The 19,224-nt window shown below is 39.2% G+C and overlaps 2 protein-coding genes across 2 annotated transcripts; one reads left to right on the forward strand and one right to left on the reverse strand.

The window, feature by feature from the left end:
- Positions 1-3,100: 3,100 nt before the first annotated feature.
- On the reverse strand, positions 3,101-7,931 carry crybb1l2 (crystallin, beta B1, like 2). The gene is made up of 6 exons (XM_044339951.1): positions 7,854-7,931; positions 6,635-6,735; positions 6,154-6,272; positions 5,627-5,759; positions 5,281-5,423; positions 3,101-3,857 (listed from the first exon to the last, which is right to left on the reverse strand). The coding sequence occupies exons 2-6, from the start codon at positions 6,728-6,730 to the stop codon at positions 3,686-3,688; spliced, it is 663 nt and encodes a 220-aa protein (XP_044195886.1). The 5' UTR covers positions 6,731-6,735; positions 7,854-7,931; the 3' UTR covers positions 3,101-3,685.
- Positions 7,932-12,183: 4,252 nt separating this feature from the next.
- Positions 12,184-18,717, forward strand: LOC122979160 (beta-crystallin A1-like). Its single transcript, XM_044346388.1, has 6 exons — positions 12,184-12,347; positions 12,635-12,711; positions 12,836-12,954; positions 16,130-16,271; positions 16,562-16,704; positions 18,292-18,717. The coding sequence occupies exons 2-6, from the start codon at positions 12,637-12,639 to the stop codon at positions 18,437-18,439; spliced, it is 627 nt and encodes a 208-aa protein (XP_044202323.1). The 5' UTR covers positions 12,184-12,347; positions 12,635-12,636; the 3' UTR covers positions 18,440-18,717.
- Positions 18,718-19,224: the final 507 nt, after the last annotated feature.

Consider the following 19,224-nt stretch of genomic DNA (forward strand, 5'->3'; position numbering starts at 1 on the left):
TCCTGTTAGAATCAGAATCTCTTTATTTTCCAAGTATATTTTATATACCAGGAATTTATAATCTGCAACCTATCCTTACCCATCCTGTTATTTTGTTTTACTATATATCCATCCTAACTATGTATGAGCAGTGGGCAGCCACAGTCTGACACCCAATAGTTGAAGCAGGTGCACAGCATTTCGGGGAGACCCAACCTCCCTAACCAAAATGTGGGAAAAAATTGTATCTTGTGTGAACTCAACAGCATCAATGTAGTAATTTTTTTTTTTTTTTTTGCCCATGTCCCCTTAGGGGCTCCCTAAAAATGTAAACTCAACCTTCAGCCTGCCATTAGAGGCACACTGTTTCTTATACTGCAGTGTTCCTTAAGAGTCCTAGTCAACGTCCTTCCTACAGGTTTCATGTACAAGGGCTCATACCTTTGACCTCCTATTAATGAAGCAGATTTTTAGCAATGCTAGCAGCATGGCACTCAGTCTGTCAGTCAGAAGTAATGATAGTGTTTCCAGCACTTACACTTACGTAATCATGAATAAATTAACAGCATGTGACACTGAAGTTTAGTGAGATTGTACAAGTAATACACAACAGTTAAACAAAGATAGATATTCAAAACTGTCATATCCACACTTTCATTATCTGCACACTTCTGCCTGCAAGACCAAAGAAAACTTCTGCAGGAATTATAATTTGTTAAAAGTGTAGATCTACACAGAGATCTGGCCCAACAAATGAACATGCTGATGGGTTGATCCAGGAGGCAGGTTTGAAACAGAACTCTGGATCTGGACAAAACATATCTACAGCTGAAGTTCACCCATGTGAGGCTCATTCCTTGCACAGTGTTCATGCTATTTTGTCCCCTACCCCCATTTTTCTATTCTGACAGAATATCTTACCTCTGAACACTAAAGGCTGCAAAAAGGTAGTATTTTGACCTTTTTCATTAAATTGTGCAGGCTTAGGTTGTTAGAATTCCTGGTGTGTTGTATCATTACAGGATGATAATGATTCAAGTATTTCACCAAACCACCAAACTTCTCAGCCCCTTCTGTTGGGACTTCCATTAAAAGACAACTATTTCTTGTATCTCTTCAGTAAGGTATGGTGATATAAGACATTTTGCAATACCACTATGATCACTAGACAACATCAACATGCTTCCTACATTAGCACGGGAAACTGGGGCTGGATACAAGCTGTATACTGAAGAATTAACTTAAATACAATAACACCTTTGCAGAACTGACACATTCAGATGGAAATACGCATGTTATTGTGTTATATTAGGCATTTTGTTATTGGAGTGCGTCCTCTTGTTATTGATGACAATTGTGATCTTTTGTTATATGTGAACAGAAAGCATATGAATTTGTCAGCAGGTTGGAGAGGACAAAAACAAAGTAAAGAACATGGTGATGCTAATGTACCGTAACCATTATTTCTGGGCCAACAACAATTGAAAAATACTCCAGTGCAGTTTACTGAAACTTGCTTCATTATATTTTCATGATTTGAAGCACTCTCAGCCCTGCTCTATGAAAGTCTAATCATCACTGACGCCATTGATAAACCACATGGCAGCGAGAGACTGTGCAGATTACATTATGAATGATGTCATTTGCTATTGTGGAATATTTGATCACAGGGGAAGGAGTGAGCATTGCATAATTGAACATATTATGTAAAAATAAAGTGTGAATGCTAAAATGTGGTCAAATACATTTTGGTGCTGACGTTTGCAGACCACACTGCCCATCAGTATTCCCACTGGTGAGAAAGATGAATGATGTATGAAATCATTCATCAGAGAAAGCCTCAAAACATGCTGTAATCTGTATCTTGGATGGGATGCTAAGGTGGAGGAGATGGAGTGCTTTCTTCTCTCACAGATCAACAATGTTGATTCAAATTGTTTTCCATTAGTACAAACCAAATTTATGTCTCTGCAGCATGTGTCATTCATGATAGAATGATTACTCTGTGAGCAGACTGGTAATAGAAGTCGCAAATTACCTCAAGATGTGCTCTAACAATAACAAATCCAGTGAGCCGGTCGATTCTTCAAATTATTTCAAGTACATGAAGTAAGTCAACAAACATTCTCGTGCCTTAAAGAAAAAGATGACAGAAGTCCAAACAAAAGTTTTAGTATGTTTTCTGCTCTGGTAGCAAATCGCACTACACTTATACACTTTCCTGAGTAATGCAACATAAATTATATGCAATTCCAGTTGATTAGAGCTACGGTGTAAAAAATACTGAACTCTTTGCTACTCACTTGAGCACTGATAAATCACTGAACAGGCCTATTGAGCATAAGCCCAGGGCCCCAAAGACTCAGGGGTTTCAGAAATTGAAATGACTGCTATTAACATTTCTTATTGAAGAGTCTAAAGGCTCAGTCAAACCTAGAGATATTGTAGATTGTAGATTGTATTTTTGACCCTTTAATATCTTCTGATACCAAGTCTAATCTATTTATTTTTAGCCACACTATGAGGGTAGCTCTAGGGATCGCAATGGCAGTGTGTCGATCTACCACTTAGACCTAGCATAGATTGAAATATCTCAACTTCCGGATGGAATGACATGAAATTTTTGCATTCATGATCCCCAGGTGATGAATCCTAAAGACTTTGGTGATCCCTTGGCTTTTCCTCTAGCGCCACCATGTGGTTAATATTTATGCTTTCAAGCAAATGTCTTAAATATCAACCACTGGATAGATTACCATGAAATTTGGTGCTAACATTCATATCCCTCTCAGGATGAATTGAAATACCTTTGGTGATCCATTAACTTTTCATCTAGTGTCATCATCAGGTCAAAATTTTAATTTGTCCAATTATTTAGTTTGTACCAAAGTCTTTTGGTTATTATATTTTATATATTTTTGTTAATTTTCACCTAAATAATTCAGCTGCATAATATTTGGGAGCTTTGGGAAACATTTAGACAGCCTCTCCTTATCTCCAGCATAAACAAAACACTGAAGTTCAGGATCTGTTTTCAACCAATAGCATAAATGTAAAGCTTGGTTTTGGTACACATTTATTACTACCATATCTGTTAAATAAGACATCATTTCAAGTGGAGTAGGATTTGAGATGCTTTATTGGGGTTCAGGGTTGATGTGGCTTCAGAATCTGAGCACAGAGATTTTGCCACCACTCTCTTTTTGGGGCTTTTTCTGTCTCAGATCCCCACCACACAAACACACACAAATCCACACTGGTTGTCCCTTCAGTCAGGCTGTAAGTTGAGTGAGGGCTGACATTGTTGGGATGTGGAAGAGAAGTGTGTGAGGGGGAGAGAGGGAGGGAGGGGAGGAGAGAGGAAAGTGGGAAGCAGGGAGCTGACAGAGACGGTGAGAGGGAGAACAAAAATGGAGAGTGTTTATTAGAATCAGTCTCGACGGTCCGTGTAATTATCTCCTCTTCAGTTTGAATAACTTTTCATTGGTCACTAGATTACGATGTTCCAACAACTAAAAATAACAACCTACTGTATTCCCTCTACGCTGCTTTCAAACCGCCGAGAGATTTTGGGACAGAAGAGAAATTATTACACCCTCTCCCTCCTCCTCTCCTTCTTCATCCTCCCTCCTCCGCTTCCATCTCTGTGCCCTCCCTCGACCTCCATTTCTCCTCGGATCCCTCTCTTCCTCGCCCTCGCTGGGTTTCACTTGGAGGTCACAGTGTAGCAGCCGTGTGGGTGCCACTGCATGTCGCGGATGCGCCTAATGGACTGCATCTGGGGAGAGCGGGCGCCAAACTCATTGAAATGCCTGAAGTCACCCTTCTCCAGCAGGTACTGGCTGCCACGGTAGCCAGGGAACTGGTAACCCACCCAACTGGAGAGAAATAGAGGAAGAGAAGAGGAGAAAGAAATTGAATTTACATTTTCATAGAAGAGGTGGATTGCAAGCTTGCAGGAGTAATCACAACATAGAATTTGAGTAGGATAAAAGTTTGTGATTGAACAGAGAAAATTACAGGAAAATTGATTTAAAGACACAAAACACAAGGCTGAATGATGTGTAACAGACAAGTGAAATGTGAAAGAAAGATGCTAGAAAGACAGATGCAGAGAAAACAAGGAGGACATACATCTTTTAACAAATAATGACATTGATCTGTTTGTCTTGCTGTCAGACACCAAGCCGAGGGGCAGTGTGCCCCCCAGCTGTTTGGTTCAGGCAGCGGGAAGTGCTACAAATGAACTAATCACAGCAGTTAAGAAACCTTGTCTGCTGCTACACCCCTGAGAGCACAGAGGCACTGAGCTGCTGACGTTCATGACACCCTCAGCTAGCTGCTGATGAAAAAGCCTCTATTCCTGAGCTCACTCCCAGGCAAACACTTAGAGCACTCAGATAGTTGGTGATTATGCTGCTGTTTCTCTCAGTTTGACAATCATGTCACGAATAGTCTGACACATGCAGGAGAAGGAGGACTTCTTGACGTAGCTGTTGCAAAAGCAGGGTGTAATGTTTGTAGCCAAAACATAAAATATGTATGATTTAACAATCTAGAGTTGCAGGTTGAGAAATTATTTGCAATAGCTGAGTTACAGCTTCACAGCAGGACATAAAAACCAGAGGCAAGTTTTCTTGGTGTTTGAAGGAATGGTTTGCTATTTTGGGAAATACGCTTATTCTCTTTTTTGCCATGAATTAGATGTGTCAGTATGGTAAATATGAAGGTACAGCCAGAAGCAGCTGATTAGCTTAGCTTAGCATAAAGGCTGCAAATAGGGGGAAACAGCTAGCCTGGCTCTGTCAAGTCAGCAAAATCTGCCTTCCAGCAAAGCTCACTAACTAACACATCTAGTTTGTTGCACAAAAACCAAAGTGTAAAAACAACAAGTTGTGGTTTTATGGGGTGCCTGTTAACCACACATTGACAACAGGACTCCAGGAAGTCACTGCACATGGCCAAGAAATAGTCCAGCACATAACCCTGCATAAAATCACAACTTGTCGTTTCAACACTTACATTTTTTATGTATTAAATTAACAAGATATAACACATTAATTAGTGAGCTTCAGAAATTTTTGTAGAAGTTTTGTTACTTTCGGAATGAGCCAGGTTAGCTGTTTTTATGCTAAGCTAAGCTAACCGACTGCTGGCGGTTGTTTCCCTTTTATCAGATAGACATGTGGGTGGTATCAATCTTCTCATCTAACTCTTGGCGAGAAAGGAAATAAATGTATTTCCCAAAATGTCAAACTATTCCTTTAAAACCTGCTTGTAACATGTTGTCACAATACTCACGTTCCACAGCTGACCATGATGCTGCCAACTCTGTCGGTAAAACCGTAGGAGAACAGGCTGGGAACATCGTCGTCCATGATCTCCATCTTACGGCCCTTGAACTCTCCGACCTCATACAGGCAGATCTTATGCTTCTCAGGATCCTGGAAGATAATGTAGAAAGAAAAAAGAGGGGACAGCAGTTGGAAAACAGGCAGATACAGACGAAGATGAAGAAAAGTAGAGCAAAACACCCTTAAGAGTATGGAAAATGTGGATAAATCTTAAGATAAGTGGACAGATACAAGGTGTCAAAGTCAGGAGAGCATTTCGTTCTCAGTATGATCAAACAGACAGAGGGTTTTACCATGCGGACAGGCCTGAAGGACAGCAGGTAGTCATTCTTCTGGCTGTTGGTCCAGGAGTCCCAGCGGGGATACTCGCCCTTCTCCAGGATGAACATCTCACCACAGAAGTTTATCTGCTCAAAGCCCACAAAGCTGAAGAGGGAAGGAAAGGTCACATGAAAGAGAGGAGAGTGAAGGTGGTTATTTGCTCTTAATTTGACAAAATCTCCTTAGTCCTTATATTCTTTTCATTTTATTGGACAACACACTGAAATTACTGCACTGCTTTCATCACAATCCCTGCTGTTTGTTGCTTTGTTATGTATGTAATTTAGGTATTTGAATTCACTCCACTGCTGCACTCTCTGCAAATCACTCAGGATAAAAGCATCAGCTGAATGCCTAAAATGCAAAGTGTGAAATGTCAGATAATGGGAAGGTACAACTGTGAAAACTGTGCTCAGCGGACGAGTGTGGGTGCTGGGTACAGTATGTTTCTTGCATGTGTGGGTGGATGTGTGTGGCTGTAAAGGTACTAGTGACTTACGGTCCACTTTCAACGCGCAGGGAGCGCACTCTGTCCAATCCCATGTCACACACATTCATACACTCTCCAGTGATCTCCATACAGCGGCCCTGGAAGTTCTCCTGGTCGTACACACACATCTGGATGGTTGGGAGAGGTAGAAAAAAAAATGAGAATGGAGGTGAGAAAGACAAGAGCAACAACTGAGAAGAGTAGACACAGGAAGGAAGGACAGAGGAGAAAGATAAGAAGTGTAGTAAAAGTGTGTTGTTTTGACAGCTACAGTTGACTTAATGTACAGAGGCCTCACATTGTATTTTTCTGTCAGTTGTAGTTGTCAACCGCCCCCTCACAGAGCTATAAGAACTAGCAGGTTGTGATAATAGACATCAGCCCAGGAGGTAAACTGTTAGTGTGAGGCCAGCTGCTTCACACTGTGTGAAAAAAGACTATGATATATTTGTAGATGTTTGATCATCTATTGCATGTGTGTGTACTGTACCTTGTAAGACATCATGCCCATCTCAGACATCTTGTTCTGAGCAGCCTTTCCGTCAGTCTGGGAAGCAGACTTGGATTTCTCTCCTCCAGCAGACATGGTGACTGAGAGAAGAGAAGAACAGGTTTAGGGACTGTACAAAATTATCAGAGTGGGGAAGAGGGCTAAACATTTTATTTCATTTTTTTAAAAAAGCAAGGCCCTCTTCAGCATTATTATTTTCTTTGAAACCTCCCCTTGACTAAGAGAAAACTCACAGCACCCTCCCCACAATATCTCAAATATTTAAGATGGTGTATTCCAATTTAAACCTTAATATGTTAATGGAAAAATAATAATTTTCACATAGCCGCCAAACACCATAATAGAAGTGGAATTAGCAATTACCAAAATTATGGCAAACAAAATTATGCATCCGGTTTATCAAATATTACATCGATTCTTTACTTTTGAGCCAAGAGCTATCATCGTCATTACAGGACACCTTTCCATTTTTAAAAAAATAAATTTTACTTTACTCTAGTTCTGTTTCTGTTAAAATGCGAAATAAAGTGAGAATTAAAGTCCAAAATTTTAGATTATCTTCCCTTCAGCAAGAAGGAAAAAACACATAACACCTCCCCTCACACAGACACACACACAATATTTTTTCTATAATAACTAACAAAGCTGAATTCAGTACAAACTTCACAACACAAATTACCATCTTGTCACTGAACTGGCTTTACACTGATACAAATCAAGTATATTCTACTGACGTCATACTCACCTACTAATGCAAATCCACAAAAAACAGTACTTTTAAAATAAGTGTATATTACATATATATATATATACATATATATATTTATATACACATATTTTTAAAACATTTATAAAGACTGGAATTATTCTCAAGTGTTAACCTAAATTAAGAAAGGACCCTTAATGCTGTGTTTTAAGTTATATTTTAGATTCCATCAGTCAACATTTAAGCATTAGTTACTTTAATCTCAGAATAAATATTTATTCTGAATATAAGAGACTTAAACAGGCCGCAGTGCATTTTATGGCAGCTACTGGATTTGCACGATAGAAATTCACATTTCACCTGAAATGTTTGACTTTCACATCTTTAGCTTGAACTGTAATCCTTGCTTGTTCTCATTATTAGTTATTAAATTAGTCTCTGTCTACCTCCCCTTCTTTCTTTTCTTTTCTGTATGTTTGTCCACTGTCTTACCTGTGGCAGTGTGTGCGTAAAGGAGTAGACTCAGGAGTGGGACTGGTGGTCTGTGTGAGAGTGCATCGGGCCCCTTGCTGCTTTTATATGCTGGCGCCCAGAGAGAGGGGATTATAGACACAGAAACAAACTCGCTGAGCTCACAGCCCCCACAGAATAGAAATACCCCATCATCAAAGAGAGAGAGAGAGAGAGAAAGATGGTGGGGCAGAGAGAGAGGCAGAGAGATGCTAGCATATAGGCCCAAAAGGAGAGAAGAACTTGAGAAAGAAAATATGAAAATGTAAAAATGAGTCTCAGAAAGTGTCAGCTCAAAATTCAAGGTTATTTTCACTATGAGCCTTGATGAAAGATAAATAACATGAGCCACTAAGAGAGTAAAAGCAAAGCACTGCTGGACTAAAACGAGATGTTATACACAAAGCAATGAGAAGAATGTCCGTTTCATAATACCGACAGCCAGCTGACCAGGTTCACATGTAAGAGGCTGTCACATAATTATTCATCCTATTCCCCTCAGTGAGATAGCGCTGTAATCAAGAGGCGCTGGGACAAACAATAACAGGAAAAGCAATAAGCTGTGAGAAGCAATAACCTCACTATTCCACCTCTGGGTGAGCAAAGAGGTTCGGAGTGTGCATGGACTATAACCTGAATTTCCCTTTTCATCACAGTGGGAGAAAGCTATGAAATTAAAGCCCTCTGCCTTTTTTCTTGTGTGGGTGGATAAAATATTGTGATGGGTGTTAGCTTTAAGAGGAAGAACTATAAGCTGCTTATTCCAAAGTGTACACAAAGGAGCAAGCAAAGTGGTCAGACGTAGCTTCGGACATGGCTTCAGCACACGTGAGGTCACGTGTTGTGTGACATCAAGGCTCCACATGAGGCTGCTGAGGCTCAATCTGTTGATTCCAGTACCTCAGCTGTTCACCAGATCACATCCTGATCCCTTGAGGTGAAACCAGTCATGTCTTAGAGTCAGTAGTCGGCCTCATTAATCCTGCAAATTTGAATTTCCTCAAATCCTCACTCTCAAGAGGGTGTCAGTGAAATGTCAGTGGAGGAGGGAGTGAAGGGGTGAATCAATCTCAAGTGACTGGTGGACATCCTCAGGCACAGCTGAGAGTCACATGAACTTGTGAAATAATGAAGTGGATGACAGTAAGGGGACGTTAAGTATGCACAGTGGGACACGTCTCTTATTCATGCATCCTCTAGCCATGTTTTGAGGACAGACTGAAGGCCTCCATTCACAACCGGATTCAGTCAAGGTGCACCGTACAAAAGTACATTTGAGCTGATAAAACGCTTCTCAGAGGAGGCAAGAAATAAAGAGTAAGAATACACAAGTGCATCCTATTTGGAAATCTTTTGTTTGAATGTGTGACTTCTCTTTCTTTCTGTCTAAAATCACACCACAGATCATAGAAATCATGAAGTAAATGCAGGAAATATTAAATTTTTTAACAGTTAACAAAAAATTGTCATTCTTATTACAAAATATTATCTGATAACATAACAGAGAACACACACAGATAATATAAAATGTTCACATAGAGTACAATAGAGTAGGACCTGAAAGACATGAAAGAAATGATATCCTCATCTATTCAAAACTATTACAAATAACAAATAATAAACTACATTAAAAAATGTGACATATGAACTCAAATTCAGAAAGAAGCAAAGTCCTTGAATTTTGTTCACTAATAAACAAAGAAAGTTCCAGTTCTTTCTGGACTCTGCTCAGCCAAGGAGAAGTTATGACTTTGTATTCATATCATATTTGCAAAGAATTATTAAGTTATAAACCATTTATCTTTTATCTTGCATGGATGTCCCTGGAAAAAATGCTGTAGGACTCAGTTTTCACAGTCGTTACAGTTTTCATATTCACAGAGACTTTATTAATTATTATTATTATTATTATACTGTGTTCATTCTGTGGACCTGAAGGTTTTCTAGGTGATCAGTGACACGCTGAGCCAGAAAATATGAAGTACTATTACTATAAACTTCTATAACATCAGAACTTACATGTTATGCCAACAAAAGTCAGGGATGTTTTCCATGTGATCTACTAAAACCTTGCATCAAAACAGCCCATTGATCAGTGACTGGACTACGGATGATGTGTGAAATACACTTTCAAATTCAACTATTTGATTGATCTTTCCTCACACAGTCAGAGTAATGAGCTGTTTATTGATATATTTTCAGTTTAATATACAGTAACAGAGAAAAACAGCCTTTAATGCAACAGGACATCACACAATATGAGCAAAACAAATCTCTAAAGCACCAAATCAGTTAAAAGTCACTTGGGTCAGTTCCTGCGTGCTTGCATTTCATCCTTTCATGTCATCAGTAAGTGGACCACTGAGGCTTTCACATGACTGATAACCCATCCATTGATCACTCCGTCGGTACATGCATCTGTCTGTTCGTCCATCAATACATCAACCCATTTATAAGACTGAGCATGCATCAATACAACACTTGTGTCAGTGTTGCATCCTCACGCATGTCTCTATGAAATGAATCAGAAATTCTGCCTTTGGTACTTTATTCCAAATACTTCACATATCTGAGAGGTTGAATTATGTTTATGTGCAGAGCTGTTGCCAGAACCGAATTATCCAAGTGGAGCATCCAGTCAAAAATACCCACATGAGATTTTGTTATATAAAGGTAAAAGGCAGTCCTCTACACGAGTGATTACAATTTTCCACCACTACATCATATACATCAGTGTTCGCTCTCATTATAAAACACAGTTCGTGCAGGAAATTCTGTTGGAAAAGCACAGTGGTCGTGACTTGGGTAGTCCTTTGACGAGGCCTGTGTGTGTATGTGTGTGTGATGGTAATCGTGTGAAGTTCCAAGGACCAGACGAGGTAAGAGGGGGGGATGTTGCTGTGGTAACTGTGGCCCGTTGTCTGAGGTGATGGACTGGTGAGTTTACATTAAAACCACATCACTGCATATATTGTGCAGATGTGACACAACTGCAGCTTTATAGACAGAAAACTTTCCAAAATATTTCTTTTCCTGTGGGATTTCACAGTAGTTTTCTCTTTTTTTGGCTCTTTTTTATTACTATCCTAAACCATTTTCTTTTTCTCAGTCATTTAAAGAGAACATCATTATTAGTATAAACCAATTATTATATGAATGAATTTTATTGCTCTATCCCAATTTCCACGACTTCTGGGATGCATCATTGACACGGGCTCCCCCGGATGGCTCTCCAAATCCTCCTCATTCTCTGCCTATAGCCCCGGCCATTGTTGCTCTATACGATGGCACTGCTGACCTATACGAATAGACCAAGAACACAACAGCCCTGCATTCACCACCCGCACCTCTGTGACTGCTGTATATGATCTGCTGAGTCGACAGGCCGCATGGTGGTAGCTACAAAGAGAGAGAGAGAGAGAGAGAGAGAGAGAGAGAGAGAGAGAGAGAGAGAGACAACGAGAGAGAGCGAGAGAGAGAGAGAGAGAGAGCGAGAGAGAGAGAGAGAGAGGGCACCAGCAGGCTCCCCGGCGCGCGCACGAACCGTTTTTTTACCATGGCACGGGCCGTTCAGGTTCACGCTCACCTGCGTCAAGCTGTTCAGTTAGCCAGAATACCGGAAGTCATGTTTTTCATCCTTCAACATAAAAACCTAACATCTAAGATTTGAATTGTTTAAATCAATTGATTTATGAATGATATCAATGTTGAATATAAGTTAATCGATTAAAAATTTAGTCTATGAAATGTCAAGAATGAGTGTAAAAAATGTGCGTCACTAGGCTACGTATGTCATAGAGCCCAATTTATGATGTTATAGTGAAGTAACAATCCTCATATAGGAGAAACTAGGGAATGTTTGATATTTTTGTGAAAAAATATAATTAATTAATTGATTATTAAAATAGTTTCTGATTACTTTTCTGTTGGTTGACTGATCAAGTAATTGACTATTCATTTCAGTTGTAGGCTATTGGACTCAGAACATAAAGAATAGTAGAGCAACATCTGTAGTTCAAAAACATTTATGAATGAATGAATGAAGTGAAAATGAAGCCTGCCCCTAAAAATAAAGTGTTAAAGGTTTAATAAACTGTGTCTTGGGGATCATAATTTAAAGCTAAAATAATTTTTTTTAAAAAGTGTTATAACTTAAAAATGTTCAAAACATCCGACCATCTGGATGATAATGTTTCTCACTGTATTACACTGTGCTCAAAATCAACACACGGAGTTATATTGTTCAATACAGCTTAATTTTGAAGAAATTAACCGGATGTATAATCCTTTATTGTGGCACGCTTCACAGTCCACAAACTCGCTTCGTACAGAGTCATTAGCATGTAGGGGCAACGCACGCACACTTGCGGGCACGAGGGCCCCGCGTGGACGCCGGTATAAAACAGAAGCGCCAGATTCAGACAAAAGTCTCCTAAAGAGGATTTGGAGTGTGAGGAGCGCGAGGAGAGCATCCAGGTAAGCAGAGCGGGAAACTAATGATGCAGAACTTTCCCACGGGATGGATTTACAGGATTCACTGTTTGTAACTCAGACATTTTATTTTCTAGCATTTATGGGAAATTGTATAATTCATACGGAGGGAAACATGGTTCTTTAATGCAAATAGAAACTATTATTATTCACTTAAAATTCACATTTAAAAAAGTAATTACATTGTTATTCAATATATATTTGTTAATACTAATTACATTTAATGTTTTTATCCTTTTTTTGATCCATGTCTCTGTTTTTCTCTGCTGTAGAAATGAATAGAGTCACTAGAACCCACATGACCTCCCCCATGTACTTCCCTAACATGGGTACCGCCCCTTTCTTTAAGGTGAATTCACACACACACATACACACACACACATACACACTTACACACACACTCATAAACACACATAAAGCACACACCTTCACACCTGTCTTCCCCTTGCGTTTGTGTGTATGTGTGTGTGCAGGTGACTGTGTTTGATCGGGAGCATTTCCAGGGCAAGAGTCTGGAGTTCACCTCCGAGTGCAGCAACATCCACAACTGCGGCCTGGATAACATCCGCTCCATCCGAGTGGAGAGTGGAGCGTGAGTCACACAGCCTGTACGCCTGCAAGTCTCTGTGGAAAGCTGGCTGACTGACTGATTGACTGTGTGTGTTTATGTAAGTGTGTGTCTGTGAGACGGAGAGAGGAAGAGAGGAAGTAGTGTCCAGGCTTTCACCTCTGAGGTCACTCCATCCTACACGCAGGGGGCACCCAGTATAAACAATGTTGCTCCTCTTTCAGACACAGAGAAAGAGTCTTTTAACCCGTCTGAAAGCCGTTTACACCGCAGGATTCTCACTTTGTGTCGGCTATTCAAACCTGGAATGTGTCCCTCACCTGTGGTCAGCGGTTTCTATTGATGATTTAAGGTCACATGAATGTTTTTCTTCCTTTGATAAAACCATGTGACAAAAGAAAATATAGTTTTTCATTCCTCTCATGACAAGCTGTAAATATATAAAACTATACTATCTATACAGTCACTACAGTATTTCTATTGCCCGGTTCTCGTACTCATAACTGTTATCATTTCAGTCATATTTTTAGCACCACAAGTGAGAGTTACATGGCAGTAATGTGATGTGTAAAAGGAGCAACAAGACCTCTAGAGGATGCTAGCAGAGTTACTGTGTATAATTTAAGGCCTTGTTCTCAAGGGTACTAAAAAATGAAGAGAAAAAGAAGCAAGAGTCCACCATTACTACTGATCATGATATCATACAGCTGTCATCGACACACAAAATGTCCTGTAACATTGAGTATATTCTATATTTTTATGTGTGTAAATGTAATGGAGACATGTTATAGTAACTAGGGGACAATTTTATTACATCCTTTAGTTTTTTTGTCATTGTTTTAGTTTTAACTTCACCACCTGATCAGTTACTGTGAAAATGATATATGAGTAAATCCAACAGTGGCCCCAATTAAGATCCTCCTGCACACGTACTTCCATTTAGAGGTTGTGGAGGACTTTGTTCCAGTATTCACTTCCACTCCACACTACCTGGTTTGGGGTAATGGAAGTTCACTCACAGACAGGAAAAGAGTGGAAGCTGATAGAAAGAGAGCGAGCTGGCATTGTTGTGCTGTGAGGGAGCTTGATATATATGAGCTTATTGAATGAATGCCCTCAATAACACTCAAACAAGAGGTAGAGAGGAAAGGATGAGGAATTTTCCACAGAATTGTCTCAACTTTGATTTACAAGTCATAAAAATTAGGGGGAAAGTAGCAAAAACCCACAGCAGGATCTTACACCAGAGTTTTGTATTAAAAAAAACACTAATAGTAGCTTAAGAGCTGAATTGTGGTTCTCAGATACTGACTGCAGCTACTCATAATTGCTGTGAAATTAATAGATAGAAACATTAATAGAAACATTTAGTCAGTTAATGAAATAGTTGGTCGACATAAAATTAATTGGCAACTAGTTTGATAATTGGTTCATTTTTCAAGTATAAATGTTTATCATTTTAATGTCTCAAATGTGAAGATTTGCTGATTTTCTCTGTTTTACATAATTCATTAATTGCATATTTTTGAAGATGTCACTTTGGCCTATAGGAAAATATACTGGGCGTTTTTACTAGTTTCTAACATTTCATAGCCAAAACAATGAATTGATAACATAATCAGCAGATTATTAGATGATAAAATAACTGTTAGATGCACCCCTAAAAATAACTTCTACAATGATGTTGCCCTCCCTCAGTCACTGAATCAGCCAATAACAGGCCTCCAAAGCATACGCGTCAATGCTGCATCACTCATTCCTCACATTTTAATGTACAACCTGTGATGATGAATCCCTCTGAAATTATTCATTGTATCACACACACATATCTTCTTTATGTTTAGAAAATGTATGCGATAATTATGTTGCAAAAGTCAGATACACTGTTTAGGATATTGTTAACTCTTAATCAGCTGAAGAAGGAGTTTGACCTTAACATGAAACATTCTCCTTAAAAAGAGGCAGGACACATGTATTGTATTCCATCACTGTCCAGTTAAATTTGAAATGAATCATTGTATTTTTTTGTAGTTTGTATTATTTTGATTGTATTCTCACTCAATCCAACACAGTATTAAGCTGAGAATCCAAACCTTATTATGTTGTATCAACAACATGTAATCCAAACATCTTTTCTGTCTTCTAGTTAAGTGTGTCTTTTCCTCTGTGTGCGCAACACAGCCATCTGTTAGAGATTCCTTACAGGGTTAGAAAATCTTTTGAGCTCATTCAAATAAATTAGTAGCAGAGGATAAGTCTGAACATTAATGCATGGCATTTATTCTGAGTGAGAGTAAGAGCAAACTTATGTCACCCTCAGTATTTTGACGCACTTAAGACCAAAACTTTACTTTGAGCAGCTTTCTACCAGCCCAGGCCTTAGTCATGTTCTGCAAAGCTTGCCAATTGATTCTCCAGCACCTGCTGACATCAGCAGCCGAGTGCAGATTTAGCTCTAGCTCTTCACTGAGAGATTCTGTGTGAGTCTCACTGGCAGTGCAGCAGTCTACATAACTAGTGGACTAAAGATTCAAATACATTTACTGAGCTCCAAAGCTGTTTTGCAGAAACAAAGTCACATAATGGATTAGAGCTGAAATGATTAGTCAAATAACTTGAATAATCAAATACAAATGAATCTAAAACTACTTTGATGATTGCTTAATTGTTTTAGTAACTTTTTAAGAAAAAAATCCAGGTTCCAGGCTTTTCTTTGTCATACAGTATATGATACACTGAATATCTTTTTGTGCCCCTTCATCTTCTCTGTGCAACATGGCAGGAACTTGTCACTGTTGTCTCATCAAAACTTTGAAACTTCATTTTTCATTGTTATTTTGTTAATTCAGCTAAGGATTATCCTGAGTGTTGAAAAAACAGTCCAGTCCTTCAGCATATAAAACTGTGTGGGAAAGTGGACTATTGGAATGTTAAATGTTTTTAAAAAAAATCATCCTAACAACTTAATGCACCTGCTCATCATCCTCCTCTTGAGGTGCAGTGTTGCCTGTGACCACTAGACAAATGTGGTTAAATTTCCCATCTGTGGACCTTCCCCGCTCTCTCCTTTTGTGTATTCTCTCCTCTCATCCTGTCTATTGTCACCTGCCGCTTGTCTGTTTTATCTCCAGTCTGAATTCATAAAACTCTTTGTACCACTGTTACTCACTCGTTTGACCCTTTTCACCTATCTATCCAGTTGGGTGGGTTTCGAGCACCATGACTTCCAGGGTCAGCAGTTCATCCTGGAGATTGGCGAGTACCCCAACTGGGCCTCCCACAGCGGCTCCCTGTCCTACCACACTGAGCGCTTCATGTCTTTTCGCCCCATCTACTGTGCTGTGAGTACCTGCAGAGGAGGGGAGGGCTAAAATGAGAGAGAGGTGGGAGTAAAAGAGCAGGAAAGCAGGCGGATGGAAATGGAGATGATAGTGAGTGACAGAGTGACAGAAGGACGGAGAGAAGAAGAGTGAGCCACACAGCGGGTGACTGAGACAGCTCAAAAATAGAACGACAACTCAGTGTCTAACGTCTGCTCTCGCTGTACATCTGTCTGACAGCTCCAACTGTAAGTTAAAACACTAACTCTCCGTTCTTTCCATCTCTCCCTCTGCATCCGCCCCCTCCACAGTCTCACCAAAGCAGCCGTATGATGATCTTCGAGAAGGAGAACTTCACAGGCCGCTGCACTGAGCTGTGCGACGACTACCCCTCACTGCAGGCCATGGGCTGGGCCCAGCCTGAGGTGGGCTCCATGCACGTGCAGTGTGGCGCGTAAGTCAGTTCTTCATCCCAACACGTTCTACTTCAAGCTGCTTTGTAGCTCTTTATCATAAAAAAGTCTTTGTGGACTTTATGGAGAAAAAAAAGAGGCAGAAAGTCAAGACAAGAGCAGAAAAAAAATCACATATCACTACAACTTTCTAATAAGGTAGCCTTTATAAAGGACCTATCAGTTTTAACTATTGAGACTATAAATGGTTAACAAATCATTTACTAGTACTTTGTAGATAAGTTATAAGATTATAAGGTAACCCTAACCCTTCCACAAGGTACCAGTCCATTAGGAGTCTTTCCAATGACCTAAAGAACTAGTTAAAAGCACAAAGAATGTGTCATGCTAGAGGAGGACAAACGCAAGCTAAGCATTAATATATGCTTTATTAAACATTTATTAAGCCATTGTTTATAGCTTATAAACTCTTTATAAAAGGATGACTTATTAGAAAGCCATACAGAAATAGCATGCACATTTTTAATGTAGTCATATCACTTGTACCAGTTCAAGCCTTTCATGAAGCATGAATGAGCTGAAATATTCAGTTATATGGTTTACTTTTTTTTTTTTTAAATCTGGTTTTACACACTTCCTCACAACACCCATGTGTACAACGTAACTCCTACAATGCTGCCTCTTAGCATATCTTTACTTCTTCCTCTTTCATTAGCTGCATCTGCTTGTCAATCATCTCACTTAAATCTCTAGAGTGCTGATTTTTACCTTCAGTTTCCCTCTTGAGCAGCTTCAATGTTAGAAAACTACTCAACAATGAGACACGTGTTCCAGCACTTTCTCTATGCTACATCACTTTTATATTGAGTGAAATATTCAAAAGCATGATGCCATTATTTTAGCCACACTAGCAGTGCAGCTGGAAGGATGGCGGTCAGATAGTGGAGTAGCAGGGTCCACCACTTTGTTTTCAGTGAAATAGTGCAACAATTATACAATATACTGCCATGAAATTTGGTACAAACATTCATGTTCCTCAGAGGATAAATTGTGATAACATCTTGTCAAAATTTAAAATTGACCAATACTTTTATGACCAAATATGCACAAAATTTATGACGCTACCATGAGCTTCAGCTGTGATTTGAGCTAATTAGAAAATGTTAGCATGCTATCACACTAGACTAAGATGGTGAACGTGATAGTTATTACCTGCTAGAACATCAGTGTATTAGCATGACAACCACTACCATACACTAGCATTTTTACATTCACGCCATCTTGACTGCTAAAGTTAAAAAAATAATTTTGATCTCAACTTATATCCATCTTTTCTTTGCAAGAGCTGAGAGCCTTAAACAGCTGCTGGCATGACTTATTTTATGACTTGTTATATTATACAGATGTAAAATCATCATGACATAAATGGTATCTATGGAGACTTAGGAAAACTGAAACTGACTTTAATCTATTGTGACCATAATAGATGACTATATATATAACTGACTAATGCATTGTGGCTCTGATGGGTTAAATACCACATACAGCACATGTTGAGAATATCTTTACATGAAGCAACTAAAGTCAGCTCTTCTTACCTTCTTCTTCCTGCCTCTGTCTTTGTACAGCTTTGTGTGCTATGAGTACCCCGGCTACAGAGGCCAGCAGTACATCATGGAGTGTGAGAAACACAGCGGAGACTACCAGCAGTGTAAGATCTGGGGCTCCCACTGCCAGACTCCAAAGATCCAGTCCATCAGACGTATCAGGCACTGAGAGGGAACAGATCAACACTGGCAGCGGCAACAGCGCCCGCGCTCAGACTAACACCTGGGCGTTTTGCTTCAGGAGCCTGAATATGAGCCCAAAGCCTGAAATTCAGGTTTGATTCTGAGCTCAGGGCTTCATTAGTCAGGACCACAAAGTGATCACAAAACAAAACATCAGTCCTATAGAAGCTACCTCTTTATCACAGCTCATATTCATATTTCTGTTAATACTCAAAACTATTTTGTTTTACTACAAGTGAAATAAATTTTCAATTCAGAACATAAGTCATTTCTGTGATTCCTGTGTGAGTGAAAGTATGCAGAGAGAAGTTTGGCAGCACACCTAAAGCAAAAAGTAAAACTAAATATATATATTTTCAATAGGAGTATTTTAACACACCAGTAATTAAACACTCAAAAGAAGTGATACTTATTATGTTATTATGTTACATTATATTTCTGATGCTTATATTCTTTTATAGCGGTACATTTTTGAACACAACTTTTTTAAAAACTTTTTTCAGTCATTATAGTGATGTAATAAAGTATTCTACATTTATAAATGTGTAGGTATGTAAATGTACTCTATCACAGTAACTGCAAGTAAACATTAATTTATTTGTGCTATTCTTTGAACTGGTCACATGCTAAAGTTTCCATGGTGATATTTGTTAGAAGGTTGTTAAATGCCGCTGAAGATAAAGTCAGTGACTTTCACAACACACCACCCACCCGCTGAGAGAAACACAATCAGCATCAATCAACTTCAACACAATCTTTAGTTGAATTTGC

Source organism: Thunnus albacares, chromosome 3 (assembly GCF_914725855.1).
Source record: "Thunnus albacares chromosome 3, fThuAlb1.1, whole genome shotgun sequence".
NCBI classification, from domain to species: domain Eukaryota; kingdom Metazoa; phylum Chordata; class Actinopteri; order Scombriformes; family Scombridae; genus Thunnus; species Thunnus albacares.